We start from the raw sequence: 24,378 nt of genomic DNA, 5'->3' as shown, positions 1-24,378 counted from the left end.
ATTGAGAGCTGACAGCAGGGCTTGTCTCTGCAGCAGAAAAGGGAGGGAGGGTGCTCTGCATATGCTACCCATTCCTAGCAAAGTAAGGAATGAAGGCAGGAGGGATGGGAATGAAGTAACCAGTTTCTGTATGTGTAAAATGACAGTCATCATCTGGAATGGGTTTCCAAAACGTAGGCAGTAACCAGGAAGGGTGTATCAAGTTAACAGAGCCACGAGGTGTCTGATACTCATCAAATCTTATCCCCTGCATATTGAAAAATAAAAACAGTCTCTCTTCTCCTGGGAGCTGTAATCCTCCAGACAGGATTAAACTCTAGCAGTCAATAAGCCATCCTGGCCAGAACAATCCAGCATTTGCTGTGGGATAGCTGAGATCATATCAGCAGACAACAGTTGTGCTTTGAAAGGAATTAGAGGGGAACACAGGTAGCCTGAAGGTAAGGGACCATTTTCTGCTCTGAGCTTCCCTAGTGTCACATGGTGGCATTTCAGGCAAACCAGCTCCCAGTTTCACGCTCTGTCAGTCTTGATGGTATATTCAGAGTGAAGTCAGGTCTCCCTCTGTCTCCAATTTGTCTCAGAGCTCCCATCTAATTACAGCGTGCGTTTGATTGCCTTTGTAGGCAGCTCCTGAGAACTTCAAAAATGGCACCCAGAATTAGAAGACACCTTGGAGAAATATTCACTGCCACCCAACAAACCAGCCCCACTGTGTCAGAAACAACGTGCCTCTCCCATTGAGTCACTGGCAGTACCCTGCAATCCTCAGCACCTGCCTCGACCCTGCCATATTTCTGCTGTCACCTTGTGGTGGCCATGAACTCCTGCACCTTTGCTCTTGCAGCACTGCACCAGCTTTGCCCAAGACAAATGAATACAGAAACATTGTTGCTGAAAAGGAGACTTGATGCTCTTTGGGCCACCTTCTCAGCAAGCACCTATAGCACAATGAGTTCTTTATAGGCCTAACTAAAGGAGGAAGACTGGGCAGATCAGCTGTGGTCTTCTGGCAGCTCATGGACATAGTCAGCATCTTGTTCTGGAAGAGGAGTGCCCTCTGCTGAAATAACAGTCCTACAACAGGCAGACCACATTGTCCAGGTTCCACAACCCAGTAAGCGTGCCCTGCCTTGCAGATTTAGAATTTAAGGCAGCACGGATCACTACCCAAACAACAGGCAAGTGAATACAGTCCATTTAATACAGTCAAACACAGGGAGGGACCACAAGAGGAAAAGGAGATAGCCTGAGGCATGGCAGGTGGGCAGGAACGAAACAGCAGGCAACAGTACAGAACGTCACCAGATCTAAGACTGCAGAACCGTGCTGCATCTTCCCAGCACACAAGAGCTGCATTTTTCTCTGCGCTGAACAAAGCTCTGAGGTCTCAATAATGGTGGTCAGAATGGGGAGAAGGCTGGAAAGAGATCACAGGAGCTGGAGGAACTGTCCTCAGCTTGCTCCATGCTCTCCAACCCACCTGCACGGATAGAAGCAGCCACCTCAGCTGCTCCATTCCCCACAGAGCTTTGGGCTGGAGTCCCAGACTGAGGAATGTCAGTGCCATACAGTGGTCCAGGCCCTCCTGCCCAGAGCTAGAGAGCCCCACCAGCAAAGATGAGCTCCAAGGCAGCCTGAATGTCCCCTCCAGTAGCCTGCAGAGCCCGGAGACTCAGCTCATCATCGTGTATGCCCATGTCTCGCAGTTGCTGAAGCTGTGGCTGCCACTGGCTCTACAGACAGGAAACAAAAGAAGCAAAGGGTAGGTGCGAGAGTCCAAGCAGTAAAAAACCAGCCTTCTCCAAAGCCCACTCCACCATGCTGGTTCATCCCATCCCTCTAGCTCACAAGCACAATTCCAAACATGCAGAAAGGTCTTAAAAGTTTTAAGTCTTGCTGGTAATACCCTAAACCCACCAGCCCATCTCTCCCACTTCCACCCAGTCCTTCTGCAAACGTCTATCCTGCCACCTAAATAAAGCTCTTCACCAGTGACCCTTCTTCCAACTTAAAACCCTGCCACAGGTGACAGCTGGAAGAGCCACCTCTACCCCGCAGTGCTGAGTGTGATAAAGAGCTCAAAAGAAAAGGCTGAGACACTGACCTGCAGACTGGGCTGCCCTGAGGCCTGCAGGGCGTGCTGCAAGGCCTGGCTGAAGAGGTCATTGGTGATGGGTGTTCCTGACTGGACACTGGATGACATAGGGGAAGTCCCAGAGGAATGACCCTAGTGAGAGACAAGTTGCATAGAGCTCAGAAGAGCACTGGCTGCAGGAACCTGGGTCCACATAGGGCTTGCACTCAGTCAAGTGCTGGCTTTAGAGGGCAGGAGGACACCCGCAGCTGGTGCTGTACCTGGGTACCAGGGGTTGGTGTGTGGGAACTGCTCTCTGGGGTGCTGGCCAGTGCCAGTGCAGTTGCCAGCTCACTCTGGGTGATGGGCCGTGGTCCAGCAGCCCCAGAGTAACCAAGGGAAGCTGGGCGGGAACCAGAAGTGCTGCTGGATGGTGTTGATCTTGTGCTCTGCGTGGACAAAACAGACCTCTGGTGTCAGTGGCCACGTCCCATTAACACCTGGCTCGTGTGCTTATCGCTAGGGATCCCTTCCCTGCAGTTCTTGAAAGTCAAACATCAAGTTTTTAAGAAGAACCATCTGGCAATTGGAGGAGTGCCCTCTGTTGAAATAACACAACATCACTTGTGCACAACTCTGGTTCTGCAGCAGCTTGAATACAAAAGGTGTTTACGCTGATGGCAAGTGCTACTGAGTTGTGCTTCTCTCTTCTGTTGTGACTCTATGTCAGCACTCCAAAATCCTAACATGCAGAGCACTCAAGCCTACCACAATTATTAATACAGCATCTTAATGAACTCCCAGTCAGCCACAGATCACGCTGCTGATGAGAATATACAGAAAACCTTTAGAGACTTTAAGAGCTATAACGTTAAAACCATTACCACAAATCCACAATAGTTGTTCCAGCCAATCCAGCCTGTGAATTACCTGGTGAAAGTCATCTTCATCGTCAGAGAGACCTTCAAACAGAAAACCACCTGCAATAGAAAGAAGACTCAACAGATGCTGGCAGGAATTGGGCACCAGATGAGAATCCACTGGAGGCTTTGGTCACACAGCCAAGCTCAGCACTAACAAGTTCACTTGCAGCAGGTCAATGGAAGGCAGTTCAGGCCCATCACTCGTGCAGAACAGGGGCCACAGCAATCTGCTACCAACAGCGGTGATACACACACAGCCAGGAGAGGCCCTGAGGTTGAACTGCACCAGACAAACCTCTCTCAATACGATCTGTCAAACCACAAAGCACGTTCCAAGCTCAGGTACCCAGACCTCTTTTGTTTCTCAGCCCTGCATCAGTAAAATACCGATTGATCCGTAACGGATCCTGCAGCACATCATTTCTGCAGCTCCCTCCCACATCTGATAGCCACAGGCTGCACGTACCCGGCATGTCACGGTAGGAGCCAGAGGACATGGCACGGGAGGACGTCTCTGGGGCTGGGAGTGGGGTGCTGCCTGCCACTGAGTGCAGGACGAGGACAATGGCATTCACGAGTGCGGGGTGAGCCGGTATTAACCTGGAGAGACAGGGTGGAAGAACAAATCGTGTGCATACAGAAACCAAGGAAGTTACAGCAGGAATGGCAGAGCCATCCCCACTAGCTGAGCCAACACCATCTCCATACAGCCTTTAGCTATCCAATAACACCTCCTCACAGAGCCAGACAAGCCAGGATCCTCCTCGATCCCACGTTGGCCCCCTACTGTACACATCTCCCACATGCTCTCACAGAGCAACTCCCTGCTGGGAGCTACCAGATCTAGAGGTGAGGACGAGCCTGCTTCCACCGTGTCAACAGATGCTTACCAAAGCATCTGCTGCTAAGAACAGAGAACAGTCCTTCCCCACATCTCTGTCTTGGTGTACCTGTACTGGCAGAAAGCAGCAGAACGCTTTTTCCCACCCAGAGGGAAGTGACCTAAACAGGATTACAACAAAGGAGCTGCTTAGTCACCGTGCCAGCTTACACAAACTTACGTGTCCAACATGCTGGGGTCTGCAAACACTGAGAAGAGATCCTTGTCCTGCAGGACGCCTGGGAGAGACCAGGAAACATGACCAGTAAGAGATGGGATACAAGACACGCAGGAGCCAGTCCAACCATGGGAAAGAAAGCCAATTAGTTGTTTTTCAGGAAATGAGTCATGAAAAGACACCAGAAATACTCTATTATTGTTCTCAGAAACCTTTTGTGCCTTCTTAGACAGACTAAATCACAGCCACACCCCCGGGACGCAGGGCTTTCCCAGCAGATCCCACAGGCTGTGCTTCAATGCAGACAGCTCTACTTTAAGGCAGGATCAAGCCTGCCACCCAGCTCACCCCAGATGGCTGCATGAGATTGCAATCGCACCCCACGTCAGGAACGCTTTCTGAAAAGGTTCAGTGTTCAACCTGAAATATTTGTTTTACTTTAAAGCCATCCTTATCCGGCTTTCTCCAGACCTTCTGAGTCACACCTGGACTCACCCAAAGCGACTGGGTCACTGCTGAGGCCAGGAGTAGCAACTATGATCTGATCCAACGACTCCTTGTTCCCCAGCATTTTGAACACCTGCCAGAGAAATCAGAATCGATCAGCAGCGTCGCATGGCAGGGTTTCACTAAGGGCCTTTCTTTAGAAAAGGGGGTCAGACAGAAGACACCAAGGAGGTGATGTACAAAGTCCCACTCACTGCATCTCTGTAAGCAGGGCTGCTGTGCAGGGCTGTGTGAAGGACACGGAACTCCCGTATTGCTGCCACCTTGTCCACTGGCTCTGAGGGAAGAAAAACAGCAGTTCAAAACATGGCTCTCCCTCTGTCAGCTTCACAAGCCATTTTACACCCTCCTTGGACTTCCCAGCTGCAATAGCAGCAGTGATTCTTTAATTCTCCTGAGTTCAATTGGTCTGGGAAGGAAGGATACGGATCACAACTGTTCCAGAGCTGTTACCACAGCTTCACAAGCCCACCAAGGGCTGCAGCCACATTCCCACCTTCCAGGCACAGAAAAATAAATATTTCGTACGTGTATAAAATTAAATGCACTGAAATAATTCTAAACTGGCCATTTTTACTCTACAGTCAGACACCCACAAGCTCTAGCTGTACTAATGAGACATTTGGCTTCTGATTCTCTAGCAACGCTAAGATTGGTCAGAGCTACTTAAGAAGGGATATTCAGCTTGCAGTTGGACTTGATGATCATTAATGCCTTTTCCAACCTGAGCAATTCTATGATTCATTCCACACTTCTGCCATCAGCAAGGTAAAAGTAATCCCGTTCACCACTTTGAGTGGTGGAGTGCAAACAAACAGATCAGTTCCACCTCCAAACCCCATGCCATTCTCCTAGAAACATGTCACAGAGAACAGCAGCTCCTCACACCCAAGGTAACCTTCACCAACTCCTCCCCACCTGGTTTCTGATCAGGCTCAGGCCAGGACTTGCGTAGGACATGGACAGTGGAGCCTGACTGGATGCCATAAAATTCAAGCGTCTGGTCATCCCTCAGCTTACGGCCACAGTAGATCAGATCTATGGAAAAGACAAAGACATACAGGCACACCCAGGAAGGGTCTGTGGTCCTTCAGAAGTGAGGACTGGAGATATCGCCCTGCCTGTATCTGGGTCGGCAGCACAGGAAAACCCCAGGGCAAAGATTCACAGAGCTTCGGTTTGCTCCCTCCCTCAGTAGAGCTGCAGGAAGGCAGGAGCTGGCCACGACCTGTGCACCTACCGATGAGCTCGGGGTCCGGGACGGACTCCTGCAGCTTGCCGGTGATCAGCTGCTTGAGGTGGGAGATGCTGCACCCGCCCAGGGGACACTCCCCGAGCTCCGTCTCAGGTAAGCGTAAGATGGATTTGGGAGCCAGCGGCTGGTCCGCCAGCTTCACCGCGATGTGCCACTCGGACACGGCCATCTCCGGTCACAGAACCGACCTCAGGACCACGGAGGACCGGAAAGGGAGGAAAACAACGCGTGGTGACACAGCCTTCAGGCCGCCTTAAGAACCGCAGGCCCCGCTCTCGCACTGGGAGCCCCGAGCCGCGTAAGACGACGTTCTCCAGGCTCCCAGCCGAGCGCTCAGCCCCTCACGCGCACACCTGAAGCCGCGCAGAGGCGGCCGCCACGTCTCACCGGGAGCAGAAGCGGGACGCGGCCGGCTCCCCCGGTCAGGCCTCCCCTCTGCGTCGGTCTTCCGGCGTCACGCCGGAAACGGAAGTGCGACCACAAGCGCGGTGCGCATTGGGAAATGCAGTCCGCTCTGTGTGGGAAAAGAGAAAGCCACCGATTGGCCGGCTTGCCGATGAGGTGGCACAACGAGCCAATGGACGGCCGGCTAAGGGTTTAAAGGAGGGAGCGCGCCAGCGCGGGCTCACTCACGGGCGGTGAGAGGGCAGGAGTGTGGCGGTGCGCAGTCGCTGCTTGGCGAAAGGAGGGCTGCCCAGCGAAGAACTAGAGGCTGCGGGGCTCGCGGCAGCGCTGGGCCCCTAGCAAGCCTCCCCGCAGCTCAACAGCCCATGGAGACGCATCTCCTTCAATTCCCCTATGAACAGCTGCAAGCGCATGACCTTTTACCACTGCAACCAGAGGCTGCTGCCCTTCCCCCAGCTCTTCCTATCGAGGCAGAGATCAGTAGGACAGCATAAATTTGCTACAGGAAGATGGACCCCCTTCCCTAAGCTGAGCAAGCTCTGGGAATACTTGCTGCCGCATCTTGTCACTCTCTCCCAAAAAAGGAGAGGCTCCTCTCATCACCAAACCTGTGCCAGCACACTAACTTTTCTAGTAGGAAGAGGTTCTAAATAAAGTCAAGTTACCATGAAAGTACAGAAGGGCTGCAAGAGCTGCATACCAGTCAAGTTTTTCTCCCTAACAGTGCTTAAAATGGTCTGCATGCAGCCGGTTCATAGTGACACTGCACAGTTTGCAGTGGGTCACCCAAAGTTTGTTTCGTTAAGTTGCAAACTCCTAAGCAGACAGTTGGAATCCAGGACTGACTCTAAGCCCTCATACCACACAATCCTTGAAGCATACCCGCCCTGAAAGAAAGCAAGAAAGACTCTTACACTTTTAAGCCTAAGTTTATTTGTTCTCCTATAAACGAGTCAGATGTGACAAACCTAAAGGTGACAAACCTACTTTAGTGTCATCCTGTTAGCATTACATAGGAAATGTGAACAACTCATCTACTTTCTGCCCCAGGACCACAGCCAACAGGCTGCCATTTCTCTCCACTAAAAAGCTAGTCATGAACTGGTCCAAACTGGAGCAAGGCCATTAAAATGCACACCGTATGCTACTACTCAGTACCCCCACAAATTAGAACGTAAAATAAGTAACAGTCAAACAATACTGGTCCAAGCTGAAGGGAGAGCTCCCAAGGACAAGCCTGCAACACCTCCTCCCATGCCTGCCCCACTGTGGGGACACCCCAGGTGACTGCCAGCAGCCCCTCTAGAAGCACTTGCGATGGACGATGGAGGGGCCAGACTCATCATACTCCTGCTTGCTGATCCACATTTGCTGGAAGGTAGAGAGGGAGGCCAGGATGGAGCCACCGATCCAGACAGAATATTTGCGCTCCGGTGGGGCAATGATCTTGATCTTCATGGTGCTGGGTGCTAGAGCTGTGATCTCCTTCTGCATCCTGTCAGCAATGCCAGGGTACATGGTGGTACCCCCAGACAGCACGGTGTTGGCATACAGGTCCTTCCTGATGTCCACATCACACTTCATGATGGAGTTGAAGGTGGTCTCGTGGATGCCGCAGGACTCCATGCCCAGGAAAGAAGGTTGGAAGATGGCTTCAGGGCATCGGAAGCGCTCATTCCCAATGGTGATCACCTGCCCATCCGGCAGCTCATAGCTTTTCTCCAGGGAGGAGGATGAGGCAGCTGTTGCCATCTCCTGCTCAAAGTCTAGAGCAACGTAGCACAGCTTCTCCTTGATATCACGGACGATCTCCCTCTCAGCTGTGGTGGTGAAGCTATAACCTCGCTCTGTCAGGATCTTCATGAGGTAGTCAGTCAGGTCACGGCCAGCCAAGTCCAGACGCAGGATGGCATGGGGCAGAGCGTAACCCTCGTAGATGGGCACTGTGTGGGTGACACCATCCCCAGAGTCCATAACAATGCCGGTGGTGCGACCAGAGGCGTAAAGAGACAGCACAGCCTGGATGGCCACATACATAGCTGGAGTGTTGAAGGTCTCAAACATGATCTGGGTCATCTTCTCCCGGTTGGCTTTAGGGTTCAGTGGGGCCTCAGTGAGCAGGACAGGGTGCTCCTCTGGAGCAACACGCAACTCGTTGTAGAAGGTGTGATGCCAGATCTTCTCCATGTCATCCCAGTTGGTAACAATGCCATGCTCAATAGGGTACTTCAGGGTGAGGATGCCCCTCTTGCTCTGGGCTTCATCTCCCACATAGCTGTCCTTCTGCCCCATACCCACCATGACACCTTGATGCCGGGGACGTCCCACAATGGAAGGGAACACAGCCCGGGGGGCATCATCCCCTGCAAAGCCTGCCTTGCACATACCAGAGCCATTGTCCACCACCAGGGCAGCAATTTCCTCATCTGCCATGACTGAGCCTGGGGTGAGAGAGGACAAAGAAAAGATCACACTGAGCAACGGGCCACCAAGGGGCCAGACACTCATCCTCATGCACTGCAAATTCACAAAGAGATGATACATTAAAGAACCCCCAGAAGGATGAGAAAAAAAGAAATAGCACACAGCCCTAGCAGTTAAACATCCTTTTCCTCCAAGAAATGGACGCCAAGGGCTGCAGGCCCACCGGCTCCTCCTCCCCCCTCCCCTCAGGGATGCGAGGCAGCCCCTCCATACACGCAGCCCCTCCCTCCCGCACCCGAAGGAACAAAGGCCGACCCGAGCACAGAGCATCCTCCCTCACAGCGCCAAAGGGAAAAGGAGCGAAGAGAGCAGCAAAAACACAAAGAACAACGCAAAGGCCCAGCATCCCTTCAGCCCTCACCTGCACCACAACACGACCCGAACGCTGGCTCACCCGCAAATGCCTGGCCCCACCCCGCGCTCCCTCTGTTATATCCCCGGAACCGGAAGCGGCTGCTTACTTCGCCATCTCATTGGCTAGCGTTCTCCCTTCGCTCCCACCTCTTTCTCTCTACTTCCGGCTGCGCCCTTCCTTTCTGCTCCAGGGCCTGTACCCGGAAGTGAGGCGAGCGCTTCCGTTTCTGGGCACCACCCCCCTGCGCGCCGTTTCCGGCCGGGCTGAGGCGGGGCGGCCCGGGGCGGGCAGCGGCTGAGCTGCGCTGCGCTGCGGGCAGAGCCGAGGCTGCCGCGCAAATCGGGCCGGCAGCCACCGCGCCCGGGGTCTAACACAGGTAACGGTCCCGAGCCTCTCCGGGAGATTGGGAATGTCCTGAGGCGGGAGGAGGACGGTTACGGCCGTTCTGAGGCCGGTAAGGGGGGTACGGAGGTGAGGGGCAGCGGCCGTTGGGCTCTGGAGGGCTCCGGGTGGCTCGCAGCCGGCTGTGGGGCCGCTCGGTCCCGGTTTGGGAGGGTCGGATCCGGGGTTTAGGGTGCCCGGGACTCGTCGTCGTCGCCGCCCCAGCTTTGTTGGGAGAGATCCGTCGGAACGGCCCGCGGGCAGGTCCCTCTGATGAGGGGCTGTGATTAAAGAGTTCCGAGCCCCCACAAAGGGCGGCGTGTCGGGGCCTGAGAGTCACACACCCCCACCTCGGCCCGCGGAGGGCCGGGAAGTCGGCAAATAGCCGCAAATGGGGCGTGAAAGCTCGCGGTGCTGCCACGCCACAGCCCTCCCCGGCTTCCTCCCCATTATTTATTTCCAGACCCGCGTCTCCCTCTCGGCTTAAAGCTGCCCGCTTTCCCCCGGTCACTTAGCTGCTTGCTTAGGGCGTGTTTTCTCATCCAGACTCCAGCTCCCGCGGTTGGTGCAGGGTTCCGAGCCCTCATTTCTGCATAAATCTTGCTACAACCTGTCACAGGTCGGGGACTCGCAGGGCGGCCGCATACCAGGGCGTGCTGCACCCGAGCTGTGTTTGCTCGCCCAGGATCGGCTCACTCGTTACCGTGAGGCACCCGGGCTGCACCCCCTTTATGGTTCCTCTTGCAACACGTGCCTGGTTGCTTTGCTGGAAACGAGCGTGGGGTTGGGCCAGGTGCTGCATTGTGCCTGAGAAACCTGAGGTTGCATTCAGCTGCCAGGTAATGCGTTGTTGCTGCTAGCTGCTAATCCACTCTCTGTTGTTGCACTCGCAAGCTGTCGTGTTGTGAGTGAGATACAAAAGACACATCAGGGAGGTTTTTCGTGCTGATGACAAGTTGCTGGGTAGCACGGGGAAGAAGGACTTCAACAATGAAGCACTTTGCACGAGAAGATCACTCAGAGCATCTGGGAGAAGCCTTGAAGTTACTGAACGGAGGCTGAAAGCTTCCCCTTCTAAATAGGCATCTGCTGGGGTATTTGCATTCAGGAAGAAATACACGCATTCTAAAAATGGATGTTAGCAGAGCAGTTGCTTTTTCGTGTGCTTGGTTTGGGTTGGCTTGACGTGCTGGTTGTAAACAGTGCGGGGGGGAGGTGGTGGCCAGGAGGCTCCCTGGCTTGTTTGTGGTTTGCCTGCCTTTGTTTCTCCCACCCGGCTGTATTTTGATACCCATGAACCTTGAAGGGCAGCGAGGGAGATCTGCTTGAGCATCTTCTTACATTAAAAAAAAGCAGAAGCTAAGCAAGACCGTCTTTGTCAGCAGGTCCTGCAGGCGTGGGCTGCTCCCAGTGTTTGGTGATAAAGGCGTAGTCATCTTGTTGGGAGCTGTAGAGCAGAGCTGCGCTGCTCCCTGGCCTGCGTTTTGGTGCTGTTTGCCCAGGAGCAGCCTGGTGCTGCTTCACAACAGGGATCTGGGAGTGCTTTGGGGTCCTTTGGCTCAGAAAATCAAAGGGAAACCACCGGCAGGACTCAACTGGCAGCTCTGTAACTGTGGGCAGGAGCTGCTCTGTGCCTCGCTGTGTTTCAGGCTGCAGCGATCTCTCCTTCGCTCTTGTCTCGCTCTCCTTGGGAAAAGCAGTGGCTAAAAATAGTGTTTAAGACATCAGAAGCGTTGAGAACGTGGTTGAGTCGTGAAATAAAGGAATTTAGGGATGAGTGGTATGCAGTGGGCTTGCACGTTTCTTAATAGAAATATGGTCAAGATTATCACCACGGTTATCTCCTTTTAAGGTAGTGTTTTCAGAAGAAGCAAACCCTACAGTTAAACCCAGTATTTCAAAAGTCATAGCTTAGCACGGGAGGATTCTGACAGTAAACGGGCTCCCAGGATGGGGATGAGGCACTTTCAGATGCTGTCTTTGGGGTATACGAAAGTGAGGTTATAGCAAATGTGTTCAGCTTGAAAATACAATTAAGCAGTCTGAAAATTGAATGCAAGTTGGAGCCTGAGGCTGTTAAACATGAAGCTGATTGTTTCACGGTCTCCTGCACAGGAAAGAGTATTGGCTTTGCACTCTATTTATCCTCTTCCCGGGGAAAAGATGAAAGCATTTTATATTCATACGGACAAATATTTGTCTATCTTTCAGATTCTGCCAATCTCCCAAGGTCGGGGCTTGAACCCATCCTGATAAAGCCAAAGCCACCCCCCTCTTTTCCCAGCCATGCAAACTGCGGGATGAAGCTGGAAGCTGTGGTCGAGCAGCTGCAAAAGCAGCAGCAGAAGCAGCAGGCTCCTCTGCAGATGGATTCCAGGGAGAGACAGCAGAGGCAGATGAGAGAAGCCCAGCTGCTCTACACACAGCAGCTGGCCGTGCAGCAGGCCGTGCTGGCGGCCACATCTGGCAGGGCAGCAGGCGGCTCTGCTGTCGGTCCCTTGGCCAGAGGCCCACCTGCAGCTGGGGCCACGCGGGCTTTCGATCAGAGCAGCATGAATTCGGAGCCGGAAGAGGAAGAAGAGGACGAGGAAGAGGTGGAAGATGAGGAGGAGGAGGAGGAAGCGGGGTTGGAAGGAGGAGATCTTGAGGATGGTGCTGATGTGACTGGAAAAGAATCCTGCTCTGCTCTGAAATATTTTCACGCTCCCAAAGTTGCCCACCACAACCAAAGAGTGGCCTCTACCTCGAATCCTCTTCCGGCCTCAGGGCACCAGAGGGGACAGCAGGGCAAAGAAGAACAGGGTAAGGACACTACTAAGCAGCCATATGCCGGCTCCCCGTCTGGACGCCAGAACTGGAGATTGGATGAGCAGCTCAAACAGGTCGGTGCCAACTTTCTTTCCTTCTGAATAAGGGTGGCTGTCTGCAGACTGAGCATTTCTGTAGCCCGGTGGCCCGTTGCAAGCGCTGGCTATTTGGAAATAGCCTTAGAAAAGAGGCAAGAACTGGGCATGTGTGGACTTCTGTGGTGTTCTCTTCCAGGTTTGCTCTCATAAAGAGAGATCTCAAGCACTCAGCTGGCTTTACAGACACAGATTTCTAGCTAACAGTAGATCAGCCTGAATCTGTTAGAACCTGTGTGGACAGGTGGAGGGAGGATTGTGATTTTTTTTCCCTCTCATTTATCTTCTATCTCACTGCTGCTGTGCCATTCAGAATGGGACTGGTGCTCTGTTTATTCTGGTGCAGATATTTGCCTGATGATCTCTCAATCTATTTCACCTACGCTTTGTTTCACCCCTTTGTGTAAGACCTGGCTGCGGTGACTTCAGCTGGGTTTCTGGCTAGTGTTGTGTTATGGGTAGCAAGAAAGAGATCAATAATTCTTTTCTTTGTTAGAAAAAAGGTATGTCAGTTAATACAGTGTTTGTGTGGTGTGTTTTTAACTTGCTCTGACTTCCAGAGACATTTGCAGTCTGTATTTGAAATTGAGCCACAGGAAAAAAATGGGATTTAACCCTCCTTCCTAGATACATGAGCCTGAGTGTGCACACAACTGAGTTTTGCTTCAAATCTGAGCTAAGAAACCTTGTATGGACAAAAAGGGATCTGTTTTTCTTCCATTCCCCTCTTGAAAATGCGGTGAAATATAGAGGCTGGAGCTGCTCACTGGTGGCTGTAAACGTTTGGATCACACACACGAGATTTGTTTTACTCTGCCATGGGCAGGGCTTTGAGGAGAAGCTGCTAAAGCCCTCCCCAAGCCTTGGTGCTTCTCCCACTCTGCTTGCTGCAGCCTGGAGGTTCCTGCCTAGCCGCTCCAAGCAACCGGTGTTTGGTTGCTGGTTCCAACATGGATGTGTGTGGCAGGTGAGGTGCACTGGGGCCTGCAAAGCATGCTGGCTGAGCCTTCCTGGTGCACAGGGTGCAGCGGGCACCCAGCTGCTGCCACATTTTCTTGAAGAGCTGCTCTGAAATAGGAGTTTGTAGGGAAATGAGGGCGGCGCGGCGCTCAGTTGCTGCAGAAACTGCCTCAGAATCTGCAGGATCGTAATGGCTGACAAAAGCTTCCTCTTTCTGGGCTCTGGGCGGAGAAGGGTGGGCAGGACTCTGGTTTTAAGGGATCAGGCTGAAAGATAAACTTGGGATTGGTTTGTGGCTGTTTTTACTGCTGGCGTGGTGGGTGCCGACAAGGACGTCGTTGTGCTTTGTCGCACTGCTCGCCCGTCTTGCGAGGGTCCTGAGAACTGTAGCGGATGGGCTTGGCTCCTAGCTTGCCTGCCCTGCTCAGGAAGACAAATGACTCTGTGCATGCTAGATCTGCCCTTAGCAGATGTGGAACAGCAAAACAATATTGTCTAAGCTGCCCTTATACAACTGATGCACTGTGAGCTGATAGCGATGCTTTGGCCCAGTTCTGTAGCATTTAAGCAACAGTGTTTTGGTAGTGGATTGCAGCTTGCATGGCTCTGATTTCAGGCCAGTTCATGTGAAAGCCAGCGTGCACAAAGGAAGCAAAACTTAAAATAACAGCACATCCTTCTGCTGGGGTCAGCAAGGCAAGTGCTCTCGGACCTGACTGATGTTCCTGAGGGCTGCGTTGAGGCTGGCAGCATTAATGATGCTGCTGAAGTATATTCACCTTGAGTAGGGTAAATATTGCAGATCAACTTGTTTGCATTCACCAGCGGAGCCTGCATACCAGGGAGTAAAAATTTAACTGCAGTATATGGGATCAGAGCGGGGGAGGGATGAGCGGGTAGGGGGGCTGCTGTGGCTGCAGGGGGGGGCAAAATGTGAACCCATCTGCAGATAGTCCATTAATTCTGCCTTGCTTCGGTGTTTTTTTGTTGCTTTTTTTTTGTATTTGAGATGTGTACATTAAAGACAGCGGGCTTTTTCTTTAGTCGTTGACTAAAATGGTTGACATGGGCAGAAAAAAACAAAGCACAGGAGTGCCTGCGCTCCTCACTTCGTTTTCCAAACGATTCCTGAATTGTTTTGTCAAGCTTGTGCTGAGGCTGAAGGCTAATGGCCGGTCAGTGTGTGCTGCTCCCAGCTGGACCTGCCCTGTTTGTGGTATGCTTAATGGCTGTTGCTTGCAGAGAAGTGAAAGTTGCTTCTGCTGCTGCTTCTAAGTGTGAATCGTTCTCCTAAAAGTCTCCATGTGTTGGAGAAGAGTGCATCTTGAAAGCATCAGGCTGAGACTGCCTGGAAGGTGTGAAAACAGCAGAGAAGTGGAAAGCAGCAGAGGGCTGAAGTCAGGCTCTATTCACTGTGGGACAGCCAAGTAAATAATTGTACAACAAGGCAGCAGACAAAAGAGCTGGCTCAGCTTATGACACAGGGGCGGTGGGAATCCCATCAGCACAAAACAGCGAGGGAGTGGAGCTGCTTGTTGGGGAGTTGCAGCCCGGAAAGGCGAGCAGGGGGTGTGCTCAGCTCCCTCCTCATCCAGCTCCAAGCCTGCACAGATCCACCTCCAGCCCTCCTCCAAAGGATGTTGTCTGTCCCCGAAGAAAAATGAGCTTTTAATTCCACGGGTGCAAATAGTGGTTGTAGCAGATGGTGGGGTGGGGGTCCTCATCCTGCAGGCTCTCGCATTGCTTGACAGTGGCTCTGGTTACCCTGGAGGCAGGACCAGCACCTCTGCCTCTATGCTGCTTGCTCCAACTCCTTTCTACCTGGGGCTGCGGCACTCGCACGGGTAATTTTGCAAGGCTGCTATTACAGCATGCACATCAGTACCCGCATTCCTTCATGGAATGTAAAAACAAAGCCGAGGTTTTCAGGCATCAGCTGATATTTCATGCCTTCCTAAGGTGCAGCCAGGTAAGTAGCTGCAGAGCCAGGCGCTGGCTTTCTGAGCAGCACGTTTCTTGTCGGGTTGGCTGGCGTTCGGGTTTCAGAACTCACCGGTCACTCCTGAAAATCCTGACCTAAACTTTTACAGAGGTCAGGGTGTTTATTAAGATAAGTCAGCTTAAAATAATTACTTGGCTTTTGCTCCAGGCTCTAGGAATGAGCGAGTGGCTGAGATTCCATAGCCTTAGCTATGCGCCTCAAGTGTTGCGCGGATCGAGGTCTTGCTCAGGAGATACTCATTAATCCAGAGGGGGTGAAGGTGCAGGAAGAGAACAGTTGAATCTCAGACAGTGTCCATCTTGCCTCTTTGATCTGGGATATCCAGGGCTGGATTTCTCATTGACGTGGGTCGCTCTGCTTTGCTATGGTGGAGCGGATGGAGTCCGCTTCAATAACAAACAACGTGAAACATTTGGTTTCTCAGCTGTTAAAAGCCAAATGTGTTCTTCCAGAAGATGGGTTTTGAAATTGTGGATTGCTGTTTCTCCTGCCGTGTGTTTTATAGGTTGGTTCTGCTGGAGTCTTCATCGCTGTGATAGTGGCTGCTGTTGTAGCTCACGGCGCGGCGTTGTTGCTGGAGCACAGCGAGGCTGTGGTTAAAGGAGGTGTATCTGTCACACCAAATAGCGTAAAGGAGGGCAGAACCAGGGAGCCATTTGTGGTAACGACTGCAGGAGCCAGGTTTTCAGCCAGTGACTGAAGATTGAAGTGAATTCCAGTGCTGTCACACAAAATGAGAGGTTCCTGTACGCTCCTGTACTCAGAATGAAAACGGAGCCATGGGCATAAATCAAGGAGGGAATGCATTTTCTATAGCCAGCCTTGAAAAGGACTCTCACGTGTCTGTTTGAAGTGCTGTAGATAAACAGCTGCTGGGCTCGTCCTGAGCCCGGGCTGAAGGTGCTGAGGTGTGGGGCTTTGGGGCTGGTTTTGTGGAGAGGTGGGCTGTGTTTGGGGGTGTTTCCTTTCTGTGTGGAAATCCAGGAGTCAGTTGCTGATCGTGCCAACTCAGGGGCAGAGACTTGAAAGAGGTGCAGAGTCTTGCTTAAATGGACAGGTAAGTGGGAAAGGGCACCTCATGCCTTCTCCATTCTTGGCAGCAGCAGATGAACAGCCTGCATGAGGCATCAGGGCATTGCCCCAAATCTTCATCACACAGGATGGTTTCAAGGCATTCATCAGGGCTGCAGTGCACGGCAGCAGCTGTGCTGTATCTGGCAGCAGAGTAAGGAGCTCATTTCTATCCTATTTGGCTCATTTTAGGATCCATTCAGGCACTAAATTTATCTTTAGGAATAGCTGAAGCTTGTCTCTTTCAGTGCCAATTTATAGATATCCTAGCTAGCACTGGAGCCAGTAGGTGGGATGAGTTCCAATGTGTTGTACTCCTGTTTTCTCACTTCAGGGCAAACCCGAGAATCTCTCGTGGCAGTGAGAATTTCTCTTCCCTTGGCCACGTAGCACTGAGCAGCTCTTCTTGCCGCTTAGGTTTTAGTTAATTCCTCCCAGTGTTTGTGAATAGGAATGGTTCACAAAGAGCCCGACTTTTCCTTTCGGATGAGGAAGTGAATTCCTGTTTGGCAAGGAATTGTGTGGTGCTATCAGCGCTGGGTTTTGGGAGCACAAAAGGAACTTTATAAAAAGGGCTGATTTGTTCACTCCATTCTTTCTTTGTCTTTCCCTGCTTTCCCATCCTCCCTGCCATTCCTGGAATCACTAACATGTTTTCCAAAGCGATCTCTTGAAGCTGTAGATACTGAATTGAGCTCTGTTATTAGCAGTGGGGAGGGCTTGTTCCAATTGCAGCCAGGCTTTACCAGGCAGCCCATGTCCACAGTAATTACGCCCTGGTTCTCCATGCTTGAGAACTTGCAGCTCAGGGCAGTAGTCCTGATCTTATCAGTGTTTTGTAGTACAACAGTTTTCTTTATAACGGCATCTGTTTCACTTCCTAAGGCTTAACTCTGCCCACAAAAGGAATTTCAGTGGATTCCCTGATAATCCTGAAATTGCTGCCCCTGTACCTTCTCATTGACTCCGTGCTTCCAGTTAACCCGGGGGAAGGGAGGGGGGCTTTCTTTTGCCCCTCTACATTTGGCCTAGCCCCTAAGTGGATATTTCAGCAGGTCTCTGGCCTGAAAGCAGCGTTGGGACTGCAGGTCTGCAGCAAGGGAGGTGCAGAATGACTTTCTATTGCATTCCGGGAGGTTTTTTCTTCTTTCCAGCAGGTTCTCTCTGGTTTAATTAACCTCGGTAGGCTAGCTGAGCTGTTCTACAAGCCTTGATATTCCATTTTTATCGAGCATGGTGGTTGGTGGTCCGTTTGAGAAGCAGCTGCCCTGCAGACTGGAGCTCAGGCTGCTGGCTTTCAAGGATTTTGTCCTGGAAAGAATGCAGTGGGCAAAGCAGGAGAGCGTTTGTTGCTCTCATTTCATCCACTCTCGCTTTGCAGGAAGGGGTTAACCCTGCCTTTTGAATGTGGGATTGGAAAGCAAAATTGCTCCGGACATCTGAGCTTCCCTCTAATAAGATATTCCAGGTGGTTGGGGAGTAATCCTAAAATAGCTGCAGATATAATTGCTTCTGAAGGGAGGGCTGCAGCTTGACTGGGAGCGCTGCGTGGCCCCAAGCCGGCTCTGGGTACAGGGTGCTCAGTGAGGACAGCAAGCTCAGGGCACCAGGGCTGCTCCTGCCACCCTTTCCTGCAAGAAACTCGGGATCAATCCTGCGTGCCGTGGCACAGCTGCAATGGAAGCGGCTGTTTGTCAAACATCAGCAAATTCCCTCCACGCAAAGCAGCGCAGGGAGAGGCAGGGCTGTCCCCAGAGAGCGACCTGCCTCTGGGAGCAGTGTTTTTTCCTTCCTGCTACCATTGCTTGACTCATACAAAGGTCTTTTAATGACTTGTGAGGATATATTGATTTCTCGTATTCCTGCTGCTCCTGCAGAGGAGGGCTGCTCACCGAAGGGCAACTTTGTTTTCTTAGGCAGAACAGAGCATGATACTAAAGCTTCCTCTGGGCTCTGTTGCTGCTGTGCAAAATGTGTTTGATGCTGCATCCCTTCCCATGGCTCTGGAGGGGCTGACACGCGTGGTTGTGCTCGAGTCTCTGTCCCAACCCCTGCTGATACTTGGGATCTTTGACTGTAACCTTGGCGCAGACCCACAGCTTTCGGCGTGCAGAGTCCTCAAGATGCAAGCTGAGGCTTGGGGAAGTGTCTGTCGGTGCTTAGGCCACTTTCTGAATAAATAGGGCTTTATTCCCTGGCTGCTGAGCTGACATTTTGTGCTGGCCCAATGCTTGGCTGCTCTGCCACCTCCTGCTGAAACCTGTCCTCACGTCCCCAGCCACCACGTGGGGGGCTTGGCAGCCAGGAGCCATGCGTGGAGAGGAGCAGAAGCATTTCTGGCCTGTAACAAAAGCAGCACAACACCAGGGAAAGTGTTTTTTTAACCTGTTTAACCCAGTGACAGCAGGGCTTCGCAGTGCTTCAGGTGGAGGAATTGGAGATATTTGTCCAAGGCTGCTGGAGAGGATGGGTGGGAAGGCAGCCGAGTTGTTTCCACGCTGATTGATACCAGGCTGGGTGAGAAGCACCCTCCTTATCTCTCCTGATGGCTTAACGTGGGGCAGCAACCTGCCTTCAAGCTGTCACAAGAGGAAGTGCTAATGCTGTCCTCCATGTCTCACCTCGCTTCACTCCGTGTCATGCCAGGTGACATCCATCTCAAGCAATTTTCTGGGCATATGGCAGAACATGGATGGCTTTGGCTGGCTTTAAGCTCCTTTCACTAGTTAGCTTGTGCTGAGCGTTAGTCTGTGCTCTCAAGCCCCTCACGGTGTGGGTGCAGAAGCTAGGGGGCATTTTGTGTATCAGCACATCACCTCGTGGCTTATTCTAATTACCTGTTCTCCAAAGCAAGCAAGCAAAATAGCTCCTCAAGTCTTGTCCTGTAGACGGTTCTGAAATCCTGCCAATCTCAAACCCACTGGTGGCAGGGAATCGTCTCCTTTAAGCACCTTTCCCTTCTCTGTCCCCATCCTAAATGTAGTGGAATAAGCTCTCAGTATGAGCTGATGGCCCAGTGCAAACAAGAGTTTGGCTTCTTGGAGCACCCCGTTTAGGGTTTAACACTACAGGTGTGTTTGCCCTCTGAACGTGTGCCCACGCCTGAGAAGAAAGCATCAGCCATCTAAAACCATTTTGTCTTAGACTCCGTGAAGCTGGGGATGCGCAGTGACTGCTGCCTGCTGAAGAAGCTGGTTTGTCTCTTCTTCTGTTACCGTGGGTTTGTTGGTCTGTGTTGAGGCAGTGGGGTTTCAGGAGCAGCTGGGTATCACCATAATTAGCAAAAAAACCTGATGGTTTTAATCTCTGCTAGCAAGGGGCACCCAGATGAATCCTCCCAGGAACAAAACCGGTCCTCAGATCTCTTCCTAGAGAGGGCTGGGAATTGATCTGCTGTAATAAACAGCTGACATAACAGAAGTGGCAATAATCCCCCATTAAATATCTTTCAGTTGATGGGACTCGCTGGATAATTGACTTTCCAGCAGGAATTACTGGCTCAAACTAAATCAGCAGGCATTAGGGCAGCTCACTGCAGTGTTTTCTGAAGGGGGAGATGTGGCTTTGCCTGGCCTTGACAAGAGCTATTCATCTTTCTAATTCGATGGACGTGTCACAGCCAGATGACTCCCTGCATTTCAGATATTGGGCCTCCCGTGCCATTTACCTGCATTTTTGTGCTGGAACCTCTGGCTTGTTCCACTTCAGGATGTGTATCAGGACAGAGGACAGGCTAAGCCACTCTGCTGGGTGGAATTGGCCATACTCTTCCCTGGAGGGGCTTTGGTGCACATGCTGTATGAAGTTTATTGTTTAAAGCTGCTTGTCCAGCTTTCAGGATCATGCTTACGTTCTCAGTCCTGCCGTATCGCCTGAGCCTTCTTCTGCTGGTCTCCTGCCCTGGCTGTGCTTTCAGGGTGATGATGAATTACCAGGCAGAACAAGCCTAACTAGAGTAATCCTTGTAATGCCTAAGAAGAATGAAGCTTCACCCAGCAAAGCTGGATCGCTGTTTCTGTGTGAAAAGTCCAAATTCAGTGGCCTCCAGAAGTAAGGGTGTGGGATGGGAAGAAGCCTTCCCACTGTTTTATTTCCCTGCTTCTCTTTGGCATGCTCAGCTTTTTGCTTTGTAGGCAAGCAAGTGGAGGCCAGAAGGGCATCTCTGAGCATAACAGGGGGCAGTTCTGTGACACCTGGCTGATAGAAAGGCAGGAGAGCCCTGTGTGAGCAGGGATAGCTGGCTAACACACTGCTGGTCTTTCACCAGAGGCTTTTAGGGTGTGCACTGGGTAAAAAGATGGATGTGGAGAGCCAAAGCAGTGCCTGTGTTTGGAGTTTGTTCAGCCTCTCTGTGGCAAAGCACCTGCCACTTTCCATGTCTCAGCCTTTACCTGCCTTCATGTAGGCTCATGCCCATAAATGCGCATTTGAAGGCTCTCTGGAGTTGTCCACAGTGCCTTTCCCGAGCTGCCCTTTCAGCCTTTCATTCCTTTTTCCCCCCAGAACGGCAATGTGACCTGGAGTGATGAAGGTGATGGATGTCGAGGAAGAGAAATTTCACGAGACTTTGCCAAGGTCAGTGTGATGGTGGGCATCTGGGGGAGGGACGGGGGGAATTCCTTCCCTGACCTGTGGCTACTGAGCCCTCCCTGTTGCTCAGAAAGCCTGCAGAGCTGGGCTGGTTTGCCTCTGGTCACTGGAATGTAGTTTGAGTTCAGCCTTTATAACTGCACTCCTAAAACTTCCAGTCTCAGTCAATGCTTTCTCTGGCTGGGGGAAGAGTGTTTTGTTTCTGGAGCCTGATTAGCACTGTGGTAATAGATCTGAATGTGGCAGCAATGTGTCACATCAGCTCGAGGAATTCATTTTGAACTGAGCTGGCTTTCTGAAAGGGTGCAGCTAATTGCTCTGCAAATACAGCAGTGTGTTTTCTTCCCAGAGCTCAGCTGTGAGAAAGCACAGTGCTTCTCAGGAAATGAACCCACGAAGCCCCTTTTTTGGGCTAGATGAGTACTGAGTAGCTAGCAGCGCTTACAGAGAAACTGAAATACATTTTTCCCCAGTGAATCTTTGCTCTTCTGTTGATCTGCTCCACAAAAGTAGCTACAACCAGCAAAAAAAAAAGTGCATGAAGTTATGCAAGCAAGAAGGAATTAAATGGTGTTTTTGTCTATGGCATTGTCCTCTGTCTTGTGTGATATCCTCTCAGCAGCACTGACCACAGCTTGTCACCCTGTGGCCTCAGAGGCCACGTGAGAGAACAGTAGGTTTTCTGTGCAGAGATGATGCTTGTAGCTGCCCCTTCTGAAAAAGCAGCAGGTAATACCAGCCTGCAGTGCCTCTCACGTGGAATAAGCTTCCTGAGGAGCTGAGGGAAGTGCTTGGGTTTCAAAGCCTTGGGTAAAATTATTTCTGCAGCAAAGTGGTGCCAGGCTGATTCTTCATACTGAGGCTTTCTGGCTTATTTCAGAGGAGCTTTTCATGCCAGGCATTAGTAGTTCCAGGAAAGCTTTCTCCTTCCTTGCCTGTGGTTGCCCCACAACAAACACCAGATGACCCGTTGGATGTTGTTGCTTTATCTGTCTCCTTGTGGATTGTGCCTCCATCTTTATTTCCCCCCAACAGCTTTATGAACTGGACAGTGACCCTGAACGGAAAGAGTTCCTGGATGACCTCTTCATCTTCATGCAGAAGAGGGGTGAGTGAGCTTTGGGGTGAACTCAATATGGTAAAACAGGGATTACTGCTGCACTTTGGATTCTTGCCTCCTGCATTTGAGAGAGAGCAAATCCAGCCCTTGAACCCGCAGATCAGATGGAAGGACGGGGGTAAGCCTTGAGATATTTACTTTGGAAGATGGTGAGCTCAGTAGGAAAGAATTCATCTGCCCTTTGATTTAATTTCACAGATGCTATTTCTCTTCCATCACTGCTACCTAATACCAAAGTGCCCCCAAAAGCCCGATTCGACAAGGGCTGAGTAGCACTGAGAGTTCTCTGATCTCCCCTTCAGAATAAGGGGCAGCACAGAATCAGGTGGCATTGTCACACATCTTCTCATGTTCTGCTTCAGCATGTGGAAGCCGAGGGTGAAGGCGTTCACACCCCATATAGAGCTCACAATCTGAGGCCTGGGAAGAAGGAAAAAAAGAAAGACAAAGCCAGGTTTTCCTTTAGCTTCACGACGTGTCAGTTTTCCATGTAGTAAAGCTGTGTAACTGAGTGCAGGAGCAAACTGTTCAAAGAAGTTCTCACATTCCTTCTGATGGTGTCAGCACCTTGCATCTCTCCTAGTCCCAGGATGGCAGTGCATGTGTGAAACAGCTCAGCTGAGCTGTCTTAAGTCTTCCTACCTTCTAGATAACGAAGTTTGGTTCCCTCATTACAAAGTATTCTTAATGGGAACACATAAAAATATGCTGCTGTATAAAACAAAGAGCCCATGGGGAAACACTCATCACCTGTGTCTGAATTTCTGGTAAATCCTTTACAGCGCTGTTTCCTTTACCTTTCCATATGTGCCAAGGCAATCAAACTCATCCAACCAGGATTTCTCCTGACACAAATTGTGACAGGGTCCGTTTTCCTGTCTCCAAAATGTTTGTGAGCTTGGGAGGTAAGTGTGAAGAGCGGGCAAAATGATTGTCTGATCACTGGCCTGGAGTCTTATTTCCAGTTGGCCTTCTGAAGCCTGCATCTTTGGTTGCATCCCCTTCTATGGGTGGCTGGAGCACAAGCAGAAGGGCTGTCCCAAGGGGAAATCCAGGCAAGTGCTCTTCATACCCACGTCCTCCTCTCCTGGCACAGCTGGAGCTGACAGCTGACCTTTCTGAATTTCCTTGTTCCAAAAAGCTCGTGGAGCTTTTGTTTCTGAGTCATTCAAAATTTGGAGTTGAGTTTTGGGGATGTTTTTGGCTTTCATGGGCACAGCCATTACCAGGCTTAATTAGCTTGCAAATGTGAACCTGAGCTCACGTATTAACGTAAAGGCTGGGATGGCTGACACACAAGACAATCTGAAGGGTATGACTGGCAGCAATGGAAACCACCAGATGCCCAGAGAGAAATCTGCTTAATACTTTAGTATCTCCTTCCTATTACCTTTCAATTATTTATAATTGACACCTTCCCACTGCAGGGGCTGAGCCTGTCACCAGCTGGCTGCTGGAGGAGTTGAGCTTTTAATCATCTGGGCATTTCCTAGTGTATTTGTTTTCTGGAAGCTCCCTTGTTTTCTCTCTTGTGAAGAGAGCTGGAAATGAAACATAAGAGCCCCACCACCCGTGGGGGAGAGGCAGAGTGAGCTGCCAGCTTTCTGCCAGGGGATGTGGAAATATTGCAGGGAGTGAGCCTGTATTCTGCTGCACTCAGAAATCCGGAGGCTTCTACAGCAAAGTTACCCCAAGGTGCTGTTCAGACTTTAATTTCTCTTCCCCTCCCTTTACGTGCCAAGCAAGCATCCTAAAACAAACCAGGCTGAACAGCTGCCTTGTTCTGAGAGTCCTCCAAAGTGGGTAATGCTGAGGCCTCATTGCACCCGAGAGAAAAGTGCTGTGTTTCTTAGCTCCTATGTGTGAAGAGCTGCTTTATTTGCACCTTGTGTCTGAAAGCAGCTCTGCTAATAAACACTGCTGGTGTAAAGATAGGGATTCTGTCATCCTCCAGAGGAGTGCCCCTTGTTTGGGGCTGATGGAAAAGGCCCCAAGGATTGCTAGCTGGTGCTGAACTGGAAGATAAATGGTAGATTTCAGGAGCTCCCGAGTAGCTGGAGGGATGAAAAGGTTTGGTTGTTGGTGCTGCTCTTTGGAATGTACCTAGAAAAAGCGAAGCCATGAAACAGGCTTAATGCAGATCAAATGTGCAGGTCTCATCTGCCTCTGAGCACAGCAGGTTGTCGCTGAATGACCACAGCTGCAAGTGATAAAATGGCCCTTCGGCAGCAATAATGATGGAAGAGGGAGATGAGAGGGGAGCTGTAACTCATCCTTTGTTGCTGTT

The 24,378-nt window shown here is 51.3% G+C and overlaps 3 protein-coding genes across 4 annotated transcripts in view; 1 reads left to right on the top strand and 2 right to left on the bottom strand.

The window, feature by feature from the left end:
* Window positions 1-1,186: 1,186 nt before the first annotated feature.
* UBL7 (ubiquitin like 7) lies at window positions 1,187-6,263 on the bottom strand. Its single transcript, XM_042885785.1, has 10 exons — window positions 5,806-6,263; window positions 5,484-5,603; window positions 4,760-4,842; window positions 4,554-4,638; window positions 4,062-4,119; window positions 3,467-3,600; window positions 3,008-3,057; window positions 2,359-2,526; window positions 2,108-2,230; window positions 1,187-1,736 (listed from the first exon to the last, which is right to left on the bottom strand). Exons 1-10 carry the CDS (start codon window positions 5,987-5,989, stop codon window positions 1,599-1,601), a joined length of 1,143 nt encoding a protein of 380 aa, XP_042741719.1. The 5' UTR covers window positions 5,990-6,263; the 3' UTR covers window positions 1,187-1,598.
* An 875-nt stretch (window positions 6,264-7,138) lies between these two features.
* LOC122187900 (actin, cytoplasmic type 5) lies at window positions 7,139-9,175 on the bottom strand. Its single transcript, XM_042885786.1, has 2 exons — window positions 9,071-9,175; window positions 7,139-8,666 (listed from the first exon to the last, which is right to left on the bottom strand). Exon 2 carries the CDS (start codon window positions 8,656-8,658, stop codon window positions 7,528-7,530), a length of 1,131 nt encoding a protein of 376 aa, XP_042741720.1. The 5' UTR covers window positions 8,659-8,666; window positions 9,071-9,175; the 3' UTR covers window positions 7,139-7,527.
* Window positions 9,176-9,358: 183 nt separating this feature from the next.
* Window positions 9,359-24,378, top strand: part of ARID3B (AT-rich interaction domain 3B) — a 30,554-nt gene continuing 15,534 nt past the window's right edge. Inside the window, exons 1-4 of one of the 2 annotated variants that reach the window (XM_042885782.1) lie at window positions 9,359-9,440; window positions 11,657-12,327; window positions 20,885-20,956; window positions 22,007-22,079. In XM_042885782.1, coding sequence (XP_042741716.1) covers window positions 11,746-12,327; window positions 20,885-20,956; window positions 22,007-22,079 — 727 coding nt within the window. In that variant the 5' untranslated portion in view covers window positions 9,359-9,440; window positions 11,657-11,745. The other variant, XM_042885783.1, reaches the window with a different exon arrangement.

The sequence above is a fragment of the Lagopus leucura genome, unplaced genomic scaffold, assembly GCF_019238085.1.
Source record: "Lagopus leucura isolate 7727_CA_CO unplaced genomic scaffold, USGS_WTPT01 Super-Scaffold_100052, whole genome shotgun sequence".
Lineage (NCBI taxonomy): Eukaryota > Metazoa > Chordata > Aves > Galliformes > Phasianidae > Lagopus > Lagopus leucura.
The sequence above is the reverse complement of the archived record's forward strand: the minus strand, read 5'-3'. Positions and strand labels throughout refer to the sequence as shown.